The sequence below is a fragment of the Megalobrama amblycephala genome, linkage group LG13, assembly GCF_018812025.1.
Source record: "Megalobrama amblycephala isolate DHTTF-2021 linkage group LG13, ASM1881202v1, whole genome shotgun sequence".
Lineage (NCBI taxonomy): Eukaryota > Metazoa > Chordata > Actinopteri > Cypriniformes > Xenocyprididae > Megalobrama > Megalobrama amblycephala.
Genome location: NC_063056.1, coordinates 1,589,192 through 1,609,079, shown reverse-complemented (window position 1 = coordinate 1,609,079; position 19,888 = coordinate 1,589,192). Strand labels below are relative to the sequence as shown.

The window sequence follows — 19,888 nt, the reverse complement described above, 5'->3', positions numbered from 1 at the left end:
TGAATTTAACAACTCAACCATTTGGAGGTGGTTTTGAATGTCAATGGCAGCACGAATTACACTCATTTCTTTCTGGTTTCGTTTGATTATTATTGTAATAATAATCATACTGTAAAAAATTTCAGTGTGAAATTACACCTTAAAGAGCGATTTCTATCCGATGTGACCCCAAAATTAGTTTAAATGTTTGTAGGTTGCTTCAGAGATATTAAATATTCTTTAATTGAAGTAAATGTAGATGGTTGCCGCTTTTTTCAGTGTATCATCTTCATCATCATCATCATCATCATAAACCCCGTGATAATGTCGCATAAAGAACAATGTGTATCATCTGATCGACACTTCAGAAGATCGATCAAATTTATCCTGATCTCAAATCAATGTTTTATTTATTTTCTAATTGTGTGAAATTAATAATATGCTATTGAAAAAATAAGGTCGATGAATGACAGTAAACTTGTTTTGTGTTTGTTCTACTCGTGCACGAACAATACTGAGATGATAAACATAATTATTATTTTACATTTAATTTATGATATGATTTATAATATCGGTTTGGTCGGAATTTATTCCATAATGCTCTTGGTTTAAAAAAAAAAAATCGTAAATGAGAATAGTATTTACTAATAGCCTACAATTTAAACATGTTAAAGGTGCATTTCTTGTGAACATATAATGATTCTGGGGCACAGGAGATCATTGAAATACTTCGAGTTTCGGTTTCTGTTTTGTCGCTGCATTCAGTCCTTTTGTGTCAAACACAGTTTTAAAACCATGTTCAAAAACAGTGATAATCTGCAGCATTGAGTCTTTACTCTCCTTTTGAACATGTTCAGACCATTTCATTTAGAGACATCTAAAAATATCAAGTTAATGAAACAAATGCAGTTAGCAATTATTCAAAATATCTCATTATGACTTCTTATATATCCTAAGAAAGGCCTTAACAGGCCTAAATGATCAGTGCGACACTGGTGTTCACCTTTTCCAGAGTGTGGAGCGGTCATCTCCTGCTGTTGTGGTCACCTTGTGTGGAGGAGTTTGTGGGCCGGACTTTAGCGCAGTGATGGCGCTCTCTGCCTGATTGGTCTGTTTTGGACTGAGGGGGGCATCCATTGAGGAATGTGTTGGTCATCCTGGAGGGGAGAGTGATTGGGAATCACGTGGACTTGACCGAAACTGTGAGAGAGGGGGTCGACCATGAGAAGCATCAGTCCAGAGCAGTGACCGATCCATGAGGGATCACCTGGAGAACCGAGATTAACACAAGCTCAGCAGAAAGGCGCACAGGGGAACCCATGGCAGAGGGTATGTCATTTGTTTTTGGAGGTTCTGGCCCTCTTCATCAAGGTACATCAAGGTGTTGCTTGTTTTGGAGAGCTGGGGGTCCCTGCATTGTGTTTCGTGTGTCCGTGTCCTGACCCCCACTCCCTCGTGTACTAGCTAGTGTAAGTGAGGTTATCCTGGAGCTCCCCTTTGTTTTGCTCCCGTTTTCCTGAAGAGCTCAGAGAGTGTTTTATCGAGACTTGAGGAGGGTTTTAGGCCCGCGCTGGATGTAATTCCGCTCACCATGGGTTCAGATTCACACCAGGACGATCAAGATGAAGCAGCAGAAAGTAGGAGAGTGTTTGTTCTCCGTCGGGTTTGATGTTAGCACACATTTGGGAAGTCTCCATCAACTACTTTGGAGAAAAGCGCCTAAAATTTGCTAGCATTAGAGAGACCGAGATGGCATCATTAAATGAATTGATATATTCAATAGGCCTATTCATTTTTCACAGCTTTCTGCACTACAATTGTGATTTAAATTAGTAGTTCATATTATTTTCTTCGTTGCCTCATTATTTATTTATTTATTTATTTTTATTACACAAAATGGCGTAATAATTTAAATAATAGGCATACTACAACATATATAGGTATATATACATAATGCATAATAGTGATAATAGGCCCACATGTTGTTATTCAGCATACATATTAAAGCTACAATTTACAGCATTTTAATTAATTTATTTATTTATTTATTTTTACTCTTTCATTGAATTTTGAGATTTCACATACTAAACTGCCAGAGTATTTATTCTGAAATGCATATATATATACATATATATATTATCTGAAATTTCCTTCTAAAATGAGCATTTTTATCAAGTTTTTATGTTGTATGATATCAAGTTTATCAAGTTTATATATATATATATATATATATATATATATATATATATAAAACACTGTTGGTTTCTAGGTCTGTCATTTTGGCAATTATTTTTTAATCTTTCACTGAATTTTGAGATTTCACATTTGAATAGGCTACATGTCTGCATGCATATATTTTCCCCTATAAAAACTCTGATTGTAAATATAAATGGTTTTGTAGGAGGGCTGTACGAAAACAGAGGAGGAGGAGGGGCAGGCCCCCGAGGAAGACCCTCAGTCGTACCATGGCGTGGGCGTGTGCAAGTGGTTCAACGTTCGGATGGGTTTTGGATTCCTGTCCATGACCACACGAGATGGTGTGCCTTTAGAAACCCCAGTCGACGTGTTTGTCCATCAGGTAAGTGTTGAGAAACATATTTTTAAAAATAAAACAGAAAATATAAGCTCTGTCACAAATTACATGTTTTTTTTTCATCATGATAATCACAGATGAACACCACTTTTATGAATTTTGAAGCCTAAATACATTCGGCAGAAGTAAAAAGCCAAACGTAGGCTATAAACCGCAGTCGCTTGATGTTTAATGTCTTCAGCATTGTAGTGCCATTTAGACACGTTAGCAACCGCCTTTCTCAAGACACGTTAAAAAAATATCACACGATGGTATTACTGATTTGTTTTATGTTGTGGAATAAAACATGAAAAATATCTTGAGCCTGTGTTCACCGCAGACCTTATTTCAGACATTTAACCCATTGATAATTTCAAGGGGGTGTTGCACTGACCCCTTTCCCATTTACCTTTTTGTTGTGTTTTGGAAAGCCAACATCTGAAACCTAAAATTGTTTAGTCGCTCCTGATTGTCCAAACACCGGTCAAACAGCACCACTGCCCAGAGTGTTTGATCTTCAGCAGTAATTGCATTGGTCCTCGCTGGTATGGTTAGTATTTCTCTCTCAACTCTCATTTCCCATGTAAGTGCCGTGTCTTAAAACAATAGTCTGGCCTGTCAGCAAGAGATGACCCCTTTAATCTTGTTTCCTGTCATAAAGTCATTAGCCACAGATACTTGTATGCTATTGAAGTGGAAACATTTAGGAGCCCTTTTGTAGGGGTGACCAACTGGGTGGCCATTTGTGTCCCTGGAGAGTTGCTGAGACTTCAGATCAGGAATGTGCAGCTTCGTTTAGTATTATTCGTTTAGCATTAACTCTTTTGCTCACCAGTCAATGTTGGTTTTCCAAAGTTACCAGCCACTCTACCATTTTCACTGGCCACAGTATTGACATTGATACATGGGGAAAAACTGCCATATTTTAATATGATCTCATAATTTGGCAGCAGGTATATTAGGCTGCTGTCACTTTAAGACCTGATGCACTGATCCATTATACTGTTACACATGTGTTTTCTTTCTCTACTGTTTACGTTCACTTCAAACATAACTGACTGTGTTTACATGAATACTTGCCAAGACTGGCATTTTGACATTATTTTGAGTGAATATGACTGTTTAAGTGCAATAAGCAGTGAAAAAGAACTCGGCTTTATGTTATTAATACAGATTGTTTCAAAGCAGCTTCACAGTAATAAACAGGAAAATAACGTAATCAATGATGCAAACTTCATCAAATGTTAGACAAATTCAAATTCTGAATAAAGCAGCTCTACAATAGTGTTGTTATTCAGCTCAATGCACTTAAAGTTTTGTTCTCATCCAGTCGTGTCAGTGCAGTCGAACCGATAACGTTACTGAATGTTAAGTGTTTCTTACAGCCCATCTAAGCAAGCCAGAGGCGAGCGTGGCGAGATTAATTCCCCATCCACGTGCCGCGCACACGTTTGGCTGTGACAGCGGGCCTCAGCTACACAACATTAACTCCACCGCTCTTTGTGAGAGCAAACAAAAGAAAGACAGCTCTCTCTGCATGACAGATCCTTTCTTTATCCGTGGAGTTTTGCTTCCTGTTATGTCCAAACCTCTTTGCTTGTGATTTCTCCATCACCTGTGTGACTGTTACGAATGGATCATCCAGTACAGATCCAGTGAACATGCTCTCTTCTTAGGGTTTTTACTGTAGGAACAGCTCTAAAGATGCCTTAAAGCATGTCAGAGAGATGTCAGATGGAGGAAGGGAAGTTGGGGGTTGGGGGTCACACGCGTCTAGGGAAATACGTTAACGGTCACTTTGACCGACACACAATGGAAGTACTTGAAAGGGAACACTGCATCTGCCTCAACATATCTGTGACCAACAGTGTTTCCACAAAACAAACACTGCTACAGATCCTCGTGGGGCCGCTTACATCACATCAATACGACAATCTGTATTACTAGTCATCTGAGGATCCACTGACGGTGTTTGATACACTTATTGTAGAGAATTATCTGCCTTATTTCTTAAAATCGTATATAAAATATCCAGGAGAGCTAGAATAGTTTGAGTATTAAAAGGCATTTTCTTCGTTTCTCGTTTTTAAGCCAAATGCTGACGATAAACTGTGCTACATAAACTCTAACTAATATAATTATGCTTTTCTTAGAGGTGAAAGAAAATAGCATAGTGCTCGACGGCCATGCCTAATATTACTTTACAAATGCACGTGATAATTTGTGCATTACAGTAATGAGAATGTGTGTTTTTTGTTTGTTTGTTTTTTTGCATAACTGTAAGCTACTGACAGTTGAAAGGGCGAGATAAAATGGATTTCACAGTCATGCAAATAATGCTAAATGGTCAAATGCAATGTATAATTTCTTTCTTTTGATGTTGAGGTAAAATAAGAGATGAGATGCTCCCATAATCCCATAATGCTTCTGCTCATTGTGTTTATCAGTTGTGTAATGCATTACTGTATGAGCTCACATTGCCGCCATTGGTTGGTGGCAGAAGAATGTGAAATGCAACATTAAGAGGAAATGTAATGCATTGTTTTTAATGCATGAGTAGAATGCCATTCTGTGCAGACAATAGATAGTGTCCAGGATACTGAAGTACAGGGTAGCATTAGTTGTCTATGAATAAGGCTTCAAAATTCAATCATCATTCGCCCACCTCATGTTGTTCCAAATGTATGATTTTCTTTATTTCATTGAACACAGGAGGTGAATTGGTCATTGAATAGGACTGTGTTGGTCATTCATTGGTCATTCATGCATTGACAATAATGGGCACTGAGGCTTTCAATCTTCAAAAACAACAGAAAAGTGGTCCATACTATTCTTGCACTATATTCTAAGTCTTCTCAAGCCATATGATGAACTGGACTTTGTGAAAATTTGTGAACAAATCATTCAGACCAGGTTTGTGAACCTGATAAACAAATTTGTTGAAAATATCTGACTTAATGGATTTTTTAAAATAAAAATAAATTAGACATTGCTGCTTTTCACATTAAAGGATTAGTTCACTTTAGAATTAAAATTTTCTGATAATTTACTCTCCTCCATGTCATCCAAGATGTTCATGTCTTTCTTTCTTCAGTGGAAAAGAAATGAAGGTTTTTGAGGGAAACAGTCCAGGATTTTTCTCCATATAGTGGACTTCACTGGGGTTCAGTAGGTTGAAGGTCAAATGTCAGTTTCAGTGCAGCTTCAAAGAGCTCTACATGATCCCAGACGAGGAATAAGAGTCTTATCTAGAGAAACCATCGGCCATTTAAAAAAAAAAAAAAATTATACACTTTTTAACCACAAATGCTCATCTTGCATTTGTACCGTGGTAGGGTGAAAAACTTTAATTTTCTCCTCCAACTTCAAAATCGTCCAACATCGTTGTTTTACCTTTTTTTGTAAAGGGCATTTGACTTAATCTTTGCATGTTCCACCTACATCACGCGTGACCTTTCCAACGTAATTACGTAATGCATGGCTTTTTATTTTTATTTATTACTCTTATTCCTCGTCTGGGATCATGTAGAGCTCTTTGAAGCTGCACTGAAACTGTAATTTTGACCTTCAACCCGTTGAACCCCAGTGAAGTCCACTATATGGAGAAAAATCCTGGAATGTTTTCCTCAAAAACCTTCATTTCTTTTCCACTGAAGAAAGAAAGACATGAACATCTTGGATGACATGGGGGTGAGTAAATTATCAGGAAATCTGAATTCTGAAGTGAACTAATCCTTTAACTACTTGCATATTTTTAATGTGTGTTTGCATCCTTTTTATTTCGAAGCCTGAGAGCTTCACTTCCCATTTATTGTAATTTGCATAGTAAAGAGGGACGAGTCTTAAAGTCACAATTAAATGGAAGTAGAGACAGATCTTTTCTAGTAGAGAAAATGGAGGCAGATCTAAAATGAGTTATTATTATAGATTATTTTATTAAAATCTTTAAAATAATCACAAAGGGGGTATTACTGATGTATTTTATGGCGTTGAATGAAACATGAGAATATCTTGAGCTTGAACTCATTTTACCAAAAACCCACTGACTTCAAGGCCGATTGGAAGCCGAAGTGCTAAAATACGAAGTCGTTTCCAGGTTTGGCCTACAAAAATACGTCATCCCTCCAGCACTCTATTTCTTTAAATAATTAGTTCAGGTGCTACATTTACACTTTCCCATAGGAGTAAATTCTTAACAGGGAATATATTCGCCCTCAGGAGACACTAAAGCCAAGCAACCATTTGAAGAATTTTCGTGGACCCCTTCCACAGCATCCTTCCCTGTGGTCAGAGAGTGGGATAAGAGACGTGTGTGTGCTGTGGGGGATGTGTGTGTGTGTGTGTGAATCAGGAATGCTGTAACCTGGGTCGGGGGATGGTAAGGCATGGGTTTTTCACACATAAATCACTGGCTTTCTCTTTCATATCCCATAAGAACGCACATCACACATACAGATGCACACACTGCAGTCCTCTTGAATAGTGTCTTCTACAGTAACACAAACACTTTGATGAGACCAGATGTTTTACGTTTCCAACCTAACAGCACTTTCTTGCCTTCTGCATGTGATTGATTCAGTTTCTGAATGAATGTGGATTTGGTGTTACTGAGGATGTTTGTCTGTCCTCTCTCAGAGTAAACTGCACATGGAGGGTTTCCGCAGTCTGAAGGAGGGCGAGGCTGTTGAATTCACGTTCAAGAAGTCCTCCAAGGGTCTGGAGTCTCTGCGGGTGACGGGTCCTGCAGGAGCTCACTGTGTGGGCAGTGACAGGAGACCCAAAGGCAAGAGCGTCCAGAAACGCCGGGCCAAAGGAGACAGGTGAGTCGTCTCAGAGCTGAAACGTAACATAACGATTCACATATTTCGCTTTGAACAGCTGTGAGCAAAAGGGCGGTTTCCTCTCTGTTACTAAGAAACACGGGTCTTTCCAATAGCTTTATTTTAAGTCCTGTGCCATTAGGTTGCCTTGTTTGGCTGGTCAAATAAATACACTCTCAGAAGAAAGTGACTGGGGCAGTACCCTTTAGAAGGTATACTTCTGTACCTTGTTTACCCGGCCTTAAATGGTGCATATTAGTATCTCAGTGGTACATATTATTACATAAAGTGCACATATTATACACTAGATTCCTTCAAATCAAGCAGCTTTACAGTATTAAAGGATTAGTTCACTTCAGAATTAAAATTAGTCCAAATGTCAGTTTCAGTGCAGCTTCAAACATGATCCCAGACGAGGAATAAGAGTCTTATCTAGAGAAACCATCGGCCATTTTCTTAAAAAAATAAACATTTATATACTTTTTAACCACAAATGCTCGTCTTGCACTGCTCTGTGATGCTCCACGCATGACGTAATCACGTTGAAAAGGTCACGTGTGACGTGGGCAGAAGTACCGATCCAGTGTTTACAGATCGAACGTGCAAAGACTAAATCAAACAACCTTTACAAAAAAAGGTAAAACAATGATGTCGGATGAAGTTGGAGGAGAAAATGAGAGTTTTACTTCCACCTACGTCACATGTGACCTTTCCAACATAATTACGTCATGCAAGGAGCATCTCAGAGCATTTGTGGTTAAAAAGTATATAATTTTTATTTTTTTTTAGAAAATGTCCGATGGTTTCTCTAGATAAGACTCTTATTCCTCGCCTGGTATCGTTTAAAGCTCTTTGAAGCTGCACTGAAACTGTAATTTTGACCTTCAACCCGTTGAACCCCAGTGAAGTCCACTATATGGAGAAAAATCCTGGAATGATTTCATCAAAAACCTTCATTTCTCTTCGACTGAAGAAAGAAAGACATGAACATCTTGGATGACATGGAGGTGAGTAAATTATCAGGAAATTTGAATTCTGAAGTGAACTAATCCTTTAAACAATGGAAAACAGCGTCAGTGTCTCTTTCAATTAGAATCACTTCAGTTTGTTATAAAGCGGCTCTCCGGTGTATTCATGTTTTTACTAACGTCTCAGAAAAGGAAAGCCTATTGCATAATCACCACAGACCAGTGGTAGTTTGATGGTGTTTATCAGCCACAGTGAACTTTTCCAGAAAGTTTGCTCTGGCAAGCTGTTTCGAACTCCTGAAATGAACTTCGTTTTGGTCTGATTTTGTTCTCAATGACATCACACATCTTCCTTCTTCGGTTTCACGTGAAGTATATCGGGCCCTTTAGGGTGAAAGATTTTGCAATGGGTTCAAGTTGATCACTCAAATTCGCTGCGCCGACCAATGAAATTAGCTTGGTTTGACAGTGACTTTTATGTGAGCTGTGCTTCATACATCACTGCACTGTTGACAAAGAACAATGCTGAAATTGTCAACCCTTTTTGCATTTCGATAGGTTTTGCTTTGACAGTGAATCCTTTTATTGTCATTCTTCCACCATATTTGATGTGCACATGCCATTTATGAAACTGTATAAATAGAAAAAAGCATATCAGCATTTGTTGTACATGTAAAATCACTCTATTATATTACAGGTAGAAATAGCTCATCCTTTAGGAAATGTTTTACAGTGTGTGGCTCTTTCTTCAATATGGTGCTATAGTGTGTGTGTGTGTGTGTGTGTTTTAGCAGCCCATAGGAAGAGCCTGAACCCCTCTCTTTGATCTCTCTGAAAATGCGTCACCCCTGTCACCAGTTCCTCCCCTCCTCCCTCCCCTTGCCCTCGGTTAGGGCTGCATGGACAGGCTGTCGATGAGAGCCGGATCAATAACTGGTTAAAATGCCTGGTCACTGATGCATTTATACCTGATGGATATGATGGATATCCCCCAATCCTGAGGTTATTCAACATCTGAAAGCAACTTTAAATGTTAACTATGAGGATGATCACCCAGTTTTCCATTTAATTTGCAAGAAAAAAATATTCCTCAGAATTATTCACTGGATCAATCCATAGAGTGAGGAATTTATTCCATGCCATTTTTGCACCCTCGACCCAAATGATTCCTTTCTTGGCTCTTAATACAGATGGAAGTTACAGGCGTATCATTTGGCCCAGCAGTCAGTCCATTCTGATCACTGTGACTGACGGTATCTGTTGTGTTGACAGTATCTGAGAGCAGATCTTTATTGAGGCCTGCGTTCGATACATCCCTGGAGCACGCTGGCCCTTTAAGAAGAGCCACATCTGTCCATCATGGTTATTCATCAGCTCAGTGGACCCGTCATTGTTTAATGATGCAGCCTTTGTGAAGGAGAAGTACACTTTAGCATACTTTTAAAAAGAGTGCTTATTACAGAAACGGTATGCTTTAAAAGAATATACTTAAGTGCAAACTGACTTGAATGTTTTTTAGACACTATAAAATTAAAAGAAAATATATTGTCGTTTAAATTTATATTTAATGCATTTAGCTGAACTTATGAGTTTTTTTTACCCTCTCAAATAGGACTTAAGTGCATCTTTATGTGTAATTTTATAATGAGTTCAATTGTCTTTGAAATATGGTTAAAGTGTACTGTTAAATGTACTGACAAGGTAAAGTAAAATGTACTTCATCGTCATTTCTATTGAAACTTTTATGTATATGTGTAATTACACATTTGTAATGAAGAAGTGGGAGTTCAATACATATATTAAAATATATTAACTTTAAATGTAAAATTAAACAACATACTACAGATAAAATTATAATCAAGTACATATGCTTTAGTATGTTAGATCAAAGATCAAAATAAGTGTATTTTTTAAAAGCATGACAAAAGATTATTAAAATAATGTTTTAAAATGCACTTTAGCTTTTAATTTAACATTATTAATACAAACTTTACATTATTGCACTATTCTCTAAAAATGTACTTAAGTCTGTTTGAAAACAGTAAATCCGTACTCCCTTTAGTATGCTTTTTTTGGTCTTTTATTTCATTAATATTATATTATCTGCAAGTACATTTTAATATGGTAACACATAATATTAGTTAACATTAGTTTACTATATTAGTTAACATGAACTAACAATGAATAGCATGTCTAAAAGCATTTATTATTCTTAGTTGATGTTAATTTCAACATTTACTAATACATAATTAAAATCAAAAGCTGTGTCTGATTGATTGTTTAAATGACCTGAGCTAACATGAGCTAACAATGAACAGTTGTATTTTTATCATCTAATATTAACAAAGATTAATAATGTAACAAATGTATTATTATACATTATATACATTAACCAACATTAACCAACAGAACCTTAATGTAAATATATATATATATAAAGGTTTGAAGCATTAGTACAATTATTATTATTATTACAGTTTTTCAAGATTTGAAGAAGATTGCACTTTCATTACAACTGATCACTTCTTTTTCACAAGGGAGAAGAAAATCTAGGCAGAATAAAGCGTGAATGTTATGCACGTTCGGCTCCGAGCGCGCAGTTTATTTAATTGATAACAGATGAAGGTGCCCGAGAGAGGTCAGGGGTCAGGGTTGCCATGGAAACTGCATGTGTTTAGGGACTGGGTGGGGTGTTTGGGGGTTAGGGCTGCAAGAGGTCATAGTTCATAGGTTGCTGCTGCAGCTTTTTTCAAACAAAGGCTGTCATTGCCTTCTGCACGCTCCGCCTGCTGTCCGGCCGTGCCACACACTGTGCTGATGAAGGCCTCGGGTCAGTGCCTATAAACCACCAGAAGCTGCAATAGTGTCACCCGAACGTCCCCTGTGCCCTGCAGTCGCCCACATGACCTCCGCTGAGTGGACATCAATGCAGCAGCGACTGCCCCGTACCAAGCACCCATATGCCACTGGGACCTCCGCACATGGCCTTTATTTTCTTTGGAAATTTGGAATGATTGCTCACGCTGTTTGGCAAACTTTAACCCTATAAAGCCGACTGGATCGTATTTGATACGCAAAGGCCAAGATCAAAACTTTTTTTCCTTCTGTCGTCTGATTGATAGTTTAGACTTTTTTTCGCAAGTAAAAGTCTTTTACTATAATTGTACAAACGTCCACCTTCAGCTCATGCTTCACGTGTCCTTCTGCTGTGAAATCTTTACAGTGAATGTAAGAATAACTTTGATATTATTAGTAATATTTCAAGAAAAACATTTACTGGACTAAAGGTTTACTTGAATATCCATACATCATTTTCAAAACAATCATGTTAAATATGATAATCAAGGTTTTGAGGAAGGTTTATTTGTTCATCTCTCAATCATCGTTGTATTATATTGCATTACATGTTTTAAAACTACAGAGCATTGATCATAAAACTAAGCATTTAAATATCATCATACTAAGACACATTATTGGCAGATATTGATATTTGCATGCATTGCATCTGCTATACTGTTATAAAGATCTCATCTTACTTTTTGGCCATATAAAATCAGCATCTGCACCACATTTTTGTTCAGTCTGAGGTATTTTTCCTCCTCAAGTATGAGCTCCATATTCTCACTATATCATACTATATGAATATAAGTCATAAAAGGCAAAATACTATAATGGCAGAATGTTATGAAAATGAAAATTTTAGATTGACCTGATTGTTGATGGTCATCAGCATCTTGTTGTACATGTAAACACACATGAACTTTTTTATATTCCCAAAACTGTTCTATAAGTTATGGACATGATGATGAAAAAAAATAAGAGATTTTCAGTAGAAATCACAGTTGTTTAGCGTTCCCCAGAGAAACTTTGGGTTCACTTGCAAAACTTTCGAGCGGAGTTCTCTGTGAGCAAATGTAAAATGTCTTGGGCAAATGCATAACTTTTGAACAAAAAAACATTGAAATATACTTTATCCTCCCAGACATTTTTTTTTCCCCTTTTTTTTCGCCACCATGTCCGTTTAGGGGCTCCTTTTTAAGTCACTTAACAGGGTTTTTCCTGGGTCAAAAATGGTCTTTGGTGGTGATGTACGAACACGGTCAGTATCATAGCTATGTGAACAGAGTACTGGAAATAAATCAAAAACAAATGCAAAGAAACGATTTGTAATATTAACTCATCTCATCCTATTTTTTGTGAAATTAAAAATAATCACTGTCAGGACAGATGTGCTTTTTATTAAAAATCTGTACATTTAAATGTAAAAAGTCACTAAGTGATTGATTTGTAAAGTGAACAACAAAGATTACACATTAAATAGAACAAGTGGCAGCTCTATTATTTTGCATTTACACTCCAAGATTTAATGCACAGATCATTTCACATACTGTATCACATTGTCGCCCATTTATATGGTTGTCAATCCAGAAACTTTGCAATGTGTAGTTAGCAGCATGAAAATATATATTATATACAGAAAGGAAAAGCAAGCAAAGATCACTGCCATAATAAACACTAAAGCTATCAGTTACAATGTAAGGTACACAAAGCTGCACTCTTGAAGAACTCCCGTTACAATCAATGAAGCTGTGCAATGAATCTCTTATTGATGTCATTTTTATGCTTTGTTGGTTATAATGAGAGGATTCGTGAGCGTGCACTGCAGAACTCGAGCTGAACAAAAACTCAGCCATTCTGAGTGGTGTTGAGCGGATTTGTAAACATCTGATTGGCCGTTGCGTGCATGCGCTCAACAGACATGTCTGTGATTGGCTACAGAGCTCAACGCTGCAAAAACATGTTGTAAATAGAAACCTTTGACACTTTTCACAGAGCGCTTTAAAGAAGCTGGCTATTAGCAAGTACTGAAGAACGACAGGAATCATCACTGAAATCCCTGCTTAAAGGATTAGTTCACTTTCAAATAAAAATTTCCTGATAATTTACTCACCTCCATGTCATCCAAGATGTTCATGTCTTTCTTTCTTCAGTGGAAAAGAAATGAAATCATTCCAGGATTTTTCTCCTTATAGTGGACTTCACTGGGCACCAAACGGTTGAAGGTCAAAATTACAGTTTCAGTGCAGCTTCAAAGAGCTTTAAACGATCCCAGACGAGGAATAAGAGTCTGATCTAATGTAAATGCATATGCTTTATAAACACAAATGATCGCCTTGCAAGTGGTTCCGCCAAAACCGCATTTCCGTATTCTTCAAAAAGCTTACGCTGTATGTCCTACACCTTCCCTATTCAACTTACAGAACGAATGCGGCGCCAGTTCAATTTTTTCTGTAAGTAGAATAGGGAAAGTGTAGGACATACGGCATAAGCTTTCTGAAGAATACAGAAATGCGGAAGCACGTGCAAGGAGATCATTTGTGTTGATAAAGCATATACAGTTGTATTTTTTTAGAAAATGAGCGATGGTTTCTCTAGATTAGACTCTCATTCCTCGTCTGGGATCGTTTAAAGCTCTTTGAAGCTGCACTGAAACTGACATTTTGACCTTCAACTGTCCAGTGAAGTCCACTATATGGAGAATAATCCTGGAATGATTTCATCAAAAACCTTAATTTCTTTTCCACTGAAGAAAGAAAGACATGAACATCTTGGATGACATGGAGGAGAGTAAATTATCAGGAAAATTTATGTGAAAGTGAACTAATCCTTTAAGTAGTATATTCTAAGGTGATCGTTTTAATCATTTAAGTACATTTTTGATTATTATTTTTTCACAGGTGTTACAATTGTGGTGGTCTGGACCATCATGCCAAAGAATGCAAGCTGCCTCCCCAACCCAAAAGATGCCATTTCTGCCAAAGCGTCACGCACATGATTGCCAGCTGCCCCGCCAAAGCCCAGCAGTCGTCGCAGGGCTCTCAGGGAGCGTCTGCGGGTCTCGCGGGGGAGAAAGCGGAGCACAGTCACTCCCCTCCACCCACCGACTGAGAAAACCAATCATATCACTATACTGGAAAAACAAACGCATAATGCTGCTGTTGGAACTTCCTCAGGTCTGTGAGAAGAACGTCACTTTTTTAATGGTCTAACGCTCAGGAATAGAGCTGCTCTCAGGAATTTCAGTAAAGTCTTTGGTGTATTACTGCAGTAGTTATCTCATATCTCATTAAGTGATTTTTCTCTTTCTCGTCTAGAGTTGGCGAAAGGTATAAACTCAAAGCAAAAGTCTTATCCTTACAGATGATTGATACGTTTGAGTGTTTCTTGTACTTCTTGATGCTTTTATGAAAATGTTTTGGTGGTGGGTTTGAACTGGGGATTTGGCATTTGCCAGTTTTGCAATAGACTGTCCTGATCACCAGGGACCAAATGAATGTTAAAACCGCTGACATGGCTCTCTTAACCAGCGGCTCTTTTTACACGTGTCCGAATCTGTCACTTGCGATCTGAACAAAAACACGCTCGATTAGACATGAAAGTAAATAATCAATCACACTTTTATCTCTAAACTCAAGTCAACCGATATTTGCTGTCTTGTCTTAAATGCTGCTGATCTGTATGTCTGCTAGCGATATATTTTGTTATTTGTCTTTGACAATTGGCCTCAGGGGTTTTCTTGGAGAGAAACAGAGAGAAAAAAGTTATTCATCTGAACAAATGTTGCCCGTTCCTGCGTTGATGGTGAAGACATTGGCTCCGTTCTCCAGCTTCTTGTATTGTTTTGGAATGTATTTAACAGCCTTTTACTCCCATTCTGAAAGACTTTAAAGCATATTTAATATATATATATATATATAGATATTCTGTTTATGTAAACCTATTATTAGCCTTACTCATAGTATTTATTTATAGTAACATGTTCTGCATCTTCTCCACAATGTAAGAGAGACTCCGGCTCCTACCTCAAGTTTCTCAGTATTATTTCCGAAATACCTCAACCATCATCTCACGTGCCACGAATCGGCAGATATTGATGAGCTTTATTTGTGAATGGTTGTTTATTGCACTGATTTCTTGCTCTGTGCAGTTTATTTTGTTATATCGTGGAGCATTGTGACCTATAAATGCCTTTCACTTTAGCAGTGTTGAATCACGACTCAGGGAGCGCATCAAGCAGTGTGAGGAAGACATGATTTTACATTAAGTGATAAGAATTATATTATTTTATTATAGTTCCATACCATCATAATTATTGTAATTATTAACTTTCTAAATTTTTTGTGGATCAAACAGGAATGTATATCCGGTAACACTTTATTTTACGGTGTCCTTTTACACGTTACATGAAGTTACTATAGTCATAACTATAAATTATGCATAATTACATGCAAACCTAATACTAATAGTAAGTACATATAGTTAACTAATATTTATAATTACACTGTAACAAGGACACCTTAAAATAAAGTGTAACTGTATACCCTAACTATGCTGTGGTTGCCTCCTACATAAACTGGAAACATTGCCATTATCTAATCCATTCCTTTATGCAATTATGTTTGAGTTCTTGTTTTTGGCATATTTAATAAAAGAATGTATCATACAAAGTTTTGCACCATTTAGCTGTGTTTTGACTATCCTGTTGAACTTGGAAATCACTTCTTGAACATTTGAATGTAATGTGAAGTTTTCAATGGTTTTTGTCATCCAATAAATTTAGTGGAATGTAAGAAAAAGACTGGTTGTGACCTCTTCTCTCAGTAGTGATAGTATATATGTATATTGTGTTTACTATTTTTGGTTAGACTAGTGATGAACATTCACCATTTTATTCATTATATTATTATATTTTAACAAAAAAGGCTGGTGGAAACTATAGCTCCATAGTATTTGCATAGCACTGGAACAGCTCTTTAGTTGCTATTAAATCCAAATTTATTATCTTAATGTTTGTTATTGGTCTTATTGTAAAGGATTTTTCCATGCATGTACTTCTGCAAAAATAAAATAAGGACTTGAGTGTGGAAGACTAGAGCCGTGTTCTGCTGTCCAACAAGTCAAAATTTAACAACCTAGCATTGGACGGTTTCAGGTATGTTCACAGGTGATGACTGGAGTGTTTTAATACCAAATGCATGCGTGGCTCCATTACATAATGGTATTGAGGACGCATGTCTGCAGCAGCTGCTGGAAGGATCTACAAAGTTGCTGGCACTTTGAAAATGGACAGATACTTGGGAATCCTGCTGAACACAATGTAGATTAAATGTTTGGAGATTAAATGTGTGTTTTCCAACATGATAACAATCCCAAACTCAAAGTGCATGCAACAAAGTTGTGCGCAATAAGTGTTCATGCTCAGCATTTTGAAGTCTTCAAGTGGCCTCCTCAGTCCACTGACCTTAAAGCCACTTTTGGAAATTTTATTTTATTTTATTTTATTTTATTTTATTTTATTTTATTTTATTTTATTTTATTTTATTTTATTTTATATATCTCAAAACTTTTTTTTTTTTGGACTTTGCTTTCTGTAATAATTACTTTTATTGGTTAAAACTGTAAATTCCCAGCCCTTGAACTGTCATGAAGATGAATAATAGTATAAAGTCCTGGAAATGTCTATAGTCAACATAATTTGTAGTTGCCACCTAGTCTCACTCTCAGGTGTCATCTGCCCAATTAACATTCAGACTGCAGGACAGATCGCCAGCACCATCTTCACTGGGCTTGAAGGACCCAGAGCTGGCTGTGATACCTGAAGCAAGGGAAACAGGGACCCCACCGAGCAAAGCCCCTGGCTGAATGATGGGATTGTTCTGAGGAGGAAACCGCTGTTTGACACAGACTATGAGCCACCAAGCAAGAGAGTTCGCCTTGCTGTGTCTGTTCCTTCTGTTCCCTTGCATGCTGAAGGTGACAGAGAGTTAAATGTGAATGTTTCATTGCCAATAAAAGAGTTTTCAGTAAAAACAAAAACAAACATATTTCACAATCAGAGCTCTTTTGCTCCTCACGCTCTCTCACAGACTATAAGCAGGATCCCATTTGCTGCACTGATCACTTGTACAAGTGTTCCCCTGTGCAGGCTGGTGGCTCATCTTGAGCAGAACATGTCAATTTTGCCCTCTTAAAAGAGAGCGGCTCCCTGTTTCCAAGCAATGTGCCACGGACGTATTTCGAAGCACTGCAGCCCCTCGCGGGCACTGGCGGGCACTGTCAGTGGTGTCAGAAAGGTTGGTGAGCACAATCCCAAACGGCTACACACTTCAGTTTACATGCAGAAAAGACAACATGTTCTCCAACCAATACGCCTATATAGGTTGTTTGTCACCTCCCTGAAATACGACCCATAGGAGCGTTTACTAAAGTTGTGCCTCTATCGTCAACAGGACACTTTCATTTTAATGCATTGTTCCCTTTTATCTGCATCATATTTTGGGTTTCGTGGCAGAGCATTGCAATATACAACAATATGCGATCATACAATCGTGGGTTTGATCCCAGGGAACGCATGTGCTCATAAAGTGTGTATGCACTATAAATCACTAAGGGTAGGTTTAGGGGTGGGGTGGGTGTAGTCGTTAATAAAAAATAAAAAAAATAGTTTTGCTAAATGGAAATAGGACAAATGGTGTAAAAAGTCCACACATTGCATTTAAATGAACACGCATTTTGATTGGTAACGACAGTCATACATCATTTCATGACGACAGACGTAACACGACACTGTCATTATTTTTACGCCAGCTAGAGAATGCATGACTTTAAAACGTAAATATAGGTCGTAATAAGGTGCTTTTTTTTGGAGGACAGTCTCGCCAGAACTCAGGGAGAGCGGTTTGTACAGATGCTACTTTCTAGTTTCCAAAAAGGATGGGGGTCTTCACCCTGTTTCCCTTCTCAGGCAACTATCTGGATGATTGGCTTATTACAGCCCAGTCTCAGGACGTGCTGGAAAGCAACAAGCGTTAGCTTCTGGACCATCTGAAGTGTCTCAGGCTGACAATCAGTGTTCAGAAGAGCAGGCTTCACCCCACGCAAAGCATTGTATTCTCAAGAATGCACTCTCATCGTTCGTGAGTTAAAGTTCATCTTTCTCAGGAGCGTGCACAGTCTTTGCTCAGCATTCTCGCCTTGTTCAAACCAGAGAAAGTGGTTATTCTGAAGTGCTTTCAGAGGTTGCTGGGGCTGATGGCAGCGGCTGTGCAGCACCTGGACGAGTGCGCAGTCAAAGTGGCACATTTAGAGCTGAAAGCAGTATTTTTGGCTTTGCAGCACTTTCTTCCGTTAGTGAAGGATCATCATGTCCTTATTCGAACAGACAACACGACGGTGGTGTCTTATATCAACCACCAAGGGGGTATTTTCTCACACTCACTTCAGTGGCTGGCAGAGCGTTCCCTCGTTTGGGCAGACAGAAACCTTCTGTCTGTTCGGGCAGTGTGTGTTCTTCCCCCTGGATGGGGATGCACTCTCATGTAGCTGGCCCAGAGAGCGTAATTATGCTTTTCCCACATGCCACTGATGCTGCACCAGATCAGAGAGGAGCAAGAAACTGTGCATCTGCTTCTGTGCCATGGTTTCCGGAGCTGGTGGAGCTCCTAACGGCCGCTCCGTGGCCGATTCCATTGTGAAGGGATCTGTTATCTGAAGCAAAAGGCACGGTGTGGAACTCCAGACCAGAGCTTTGGAACGAAGCGCGAAGGGTGAGTGCTAGATGTATCTCAGTGGGTTTTTGACACAATTGCAAAATCCCCTTTCGACCAGGTGCTTGTATGCTCTGAAATCACAGTCAATTGTGCCCCTCTCGGATCTGTCCTTGGTGTTTAGAGTGCTTTCAGAATTAAAAGAGCTCTCATTCAAGACAGCGCTTTTGCTCGCATTAGCATGTGGTAAGAGAGCGTCTGATTTGCATGCACTGTCTACAGACACTGCTTGAATGGAGTTCGGTAATGATGACTGCGTGGTCAGACTACAGCCGAAACGGGGGCATGTGCCTAAAGTTCTTTCTACTTTGTTTAGAGCACAAATGCTGCAAGCATTTGCTTCCCAGGATTCTGCATCAACACTGCATTCCCTATGCCCAGTCTGTGCTCTGCAAGCTTATTCGGACAGGTCCAGTCAGTTTAGACTGAGCAGCTGTTTGTCTGTTTCGGAGGCCGTACTAAGGGGCTGCTGGTTTCGAAACAGCGACTGTCCCATTGGATTGCTCTGGCATAAGCTTCTAAACATGAGACCTGTCCTTTTGGAGTCTGTGCTCACACCGGAAGGAGTGTAGCTTCTTCATGGGCTTGGACTAGAGGAATGTCGTTTCAGAATATTTGTCAGGTGGTCTTCGCAAAACACTTTTGCTAGATTTTTCAGTCTTCTGTACCGCTTGTTCTGTCTGTGCAGTGATGGCAACCATTCTCAATTGGTAGTTCGTCCACACCTGGCCACGCCCCCTCCTGAGCTCGGTGGTTTCGACCAGTTCCGGTGCACTTTCATATCCTGAATACGCTGATTCAGTCACAGCATGATATTCATTAGTTCAAAGGATGTTCTCAGGTTGATCTTGATTGCGGGGAGTTGGTTGTTGAATATCTCATGTTATTGAGTCTTTTCACTAATTCTCATCAGTTATGGCTCGTTGTTTATACGCTGCATAT

The 19,888-nt window shown here is 38.5% G+C and overlaps 1 protein-coding gene across 2 annotated transcripts; it reads left to right on the top strand.

Moving 5' to 3' along the window:
• Positions 1-430: 430 nt before the first annotated feature.
• Positions 431-15,965, top strand: lin28aa (lin-28 homolog Aa). 2 transcript variants are annotated; one of them, XM_048152822.1, is made up of 4 exons: positions 431-1,308; positions 2,381-2,557; positions 7,187-7,371; positions 14,078-15,965. In XM_048152822.1, exons 2-4 carry the CDS (start codon positions 2,480-2,482, stop codon positions 14,286-14,288), a joined length of 474 nt encoding a protein of 157 aa, XP_048008779.1. In that variant the 5' UTR covers positions 431-1,308; positions 2,381-2,479; the 3' UTR covers positions 14,289-15,965. The 2 variants fall into 2 exon arrangements, with proteins under 2 accessions (XP_048008779.1, XP_048008777.1); XM_048152820.1 differs by lacking the exon at positions 431-1,308 and adding an exon at positions 1,331-1,616.
• Positions 15,966-19,888: the final 3,923 nt, after the last annotated feature.

Excerpts from the sequence above, each read along its gene's own strand:
- lin28aa (XM_048152820.1), top strand. Across the intron at positions 2,558-7,186 it reads TCGACGTGTTTGTCCATCAG|AGTAAACTGCACATGGAGGG; the intron begins GTAAGTGTTGAG and ends GTCCTCTCTCAG. Across the intron at positions 7,372-14,077 it reads CGCCGGGCCAAAGGAGACAG|GTGTTACAATTGTGGTGGTC; the intron begins GTGAGTCGTCTC and ends ATTTTTTCACAG.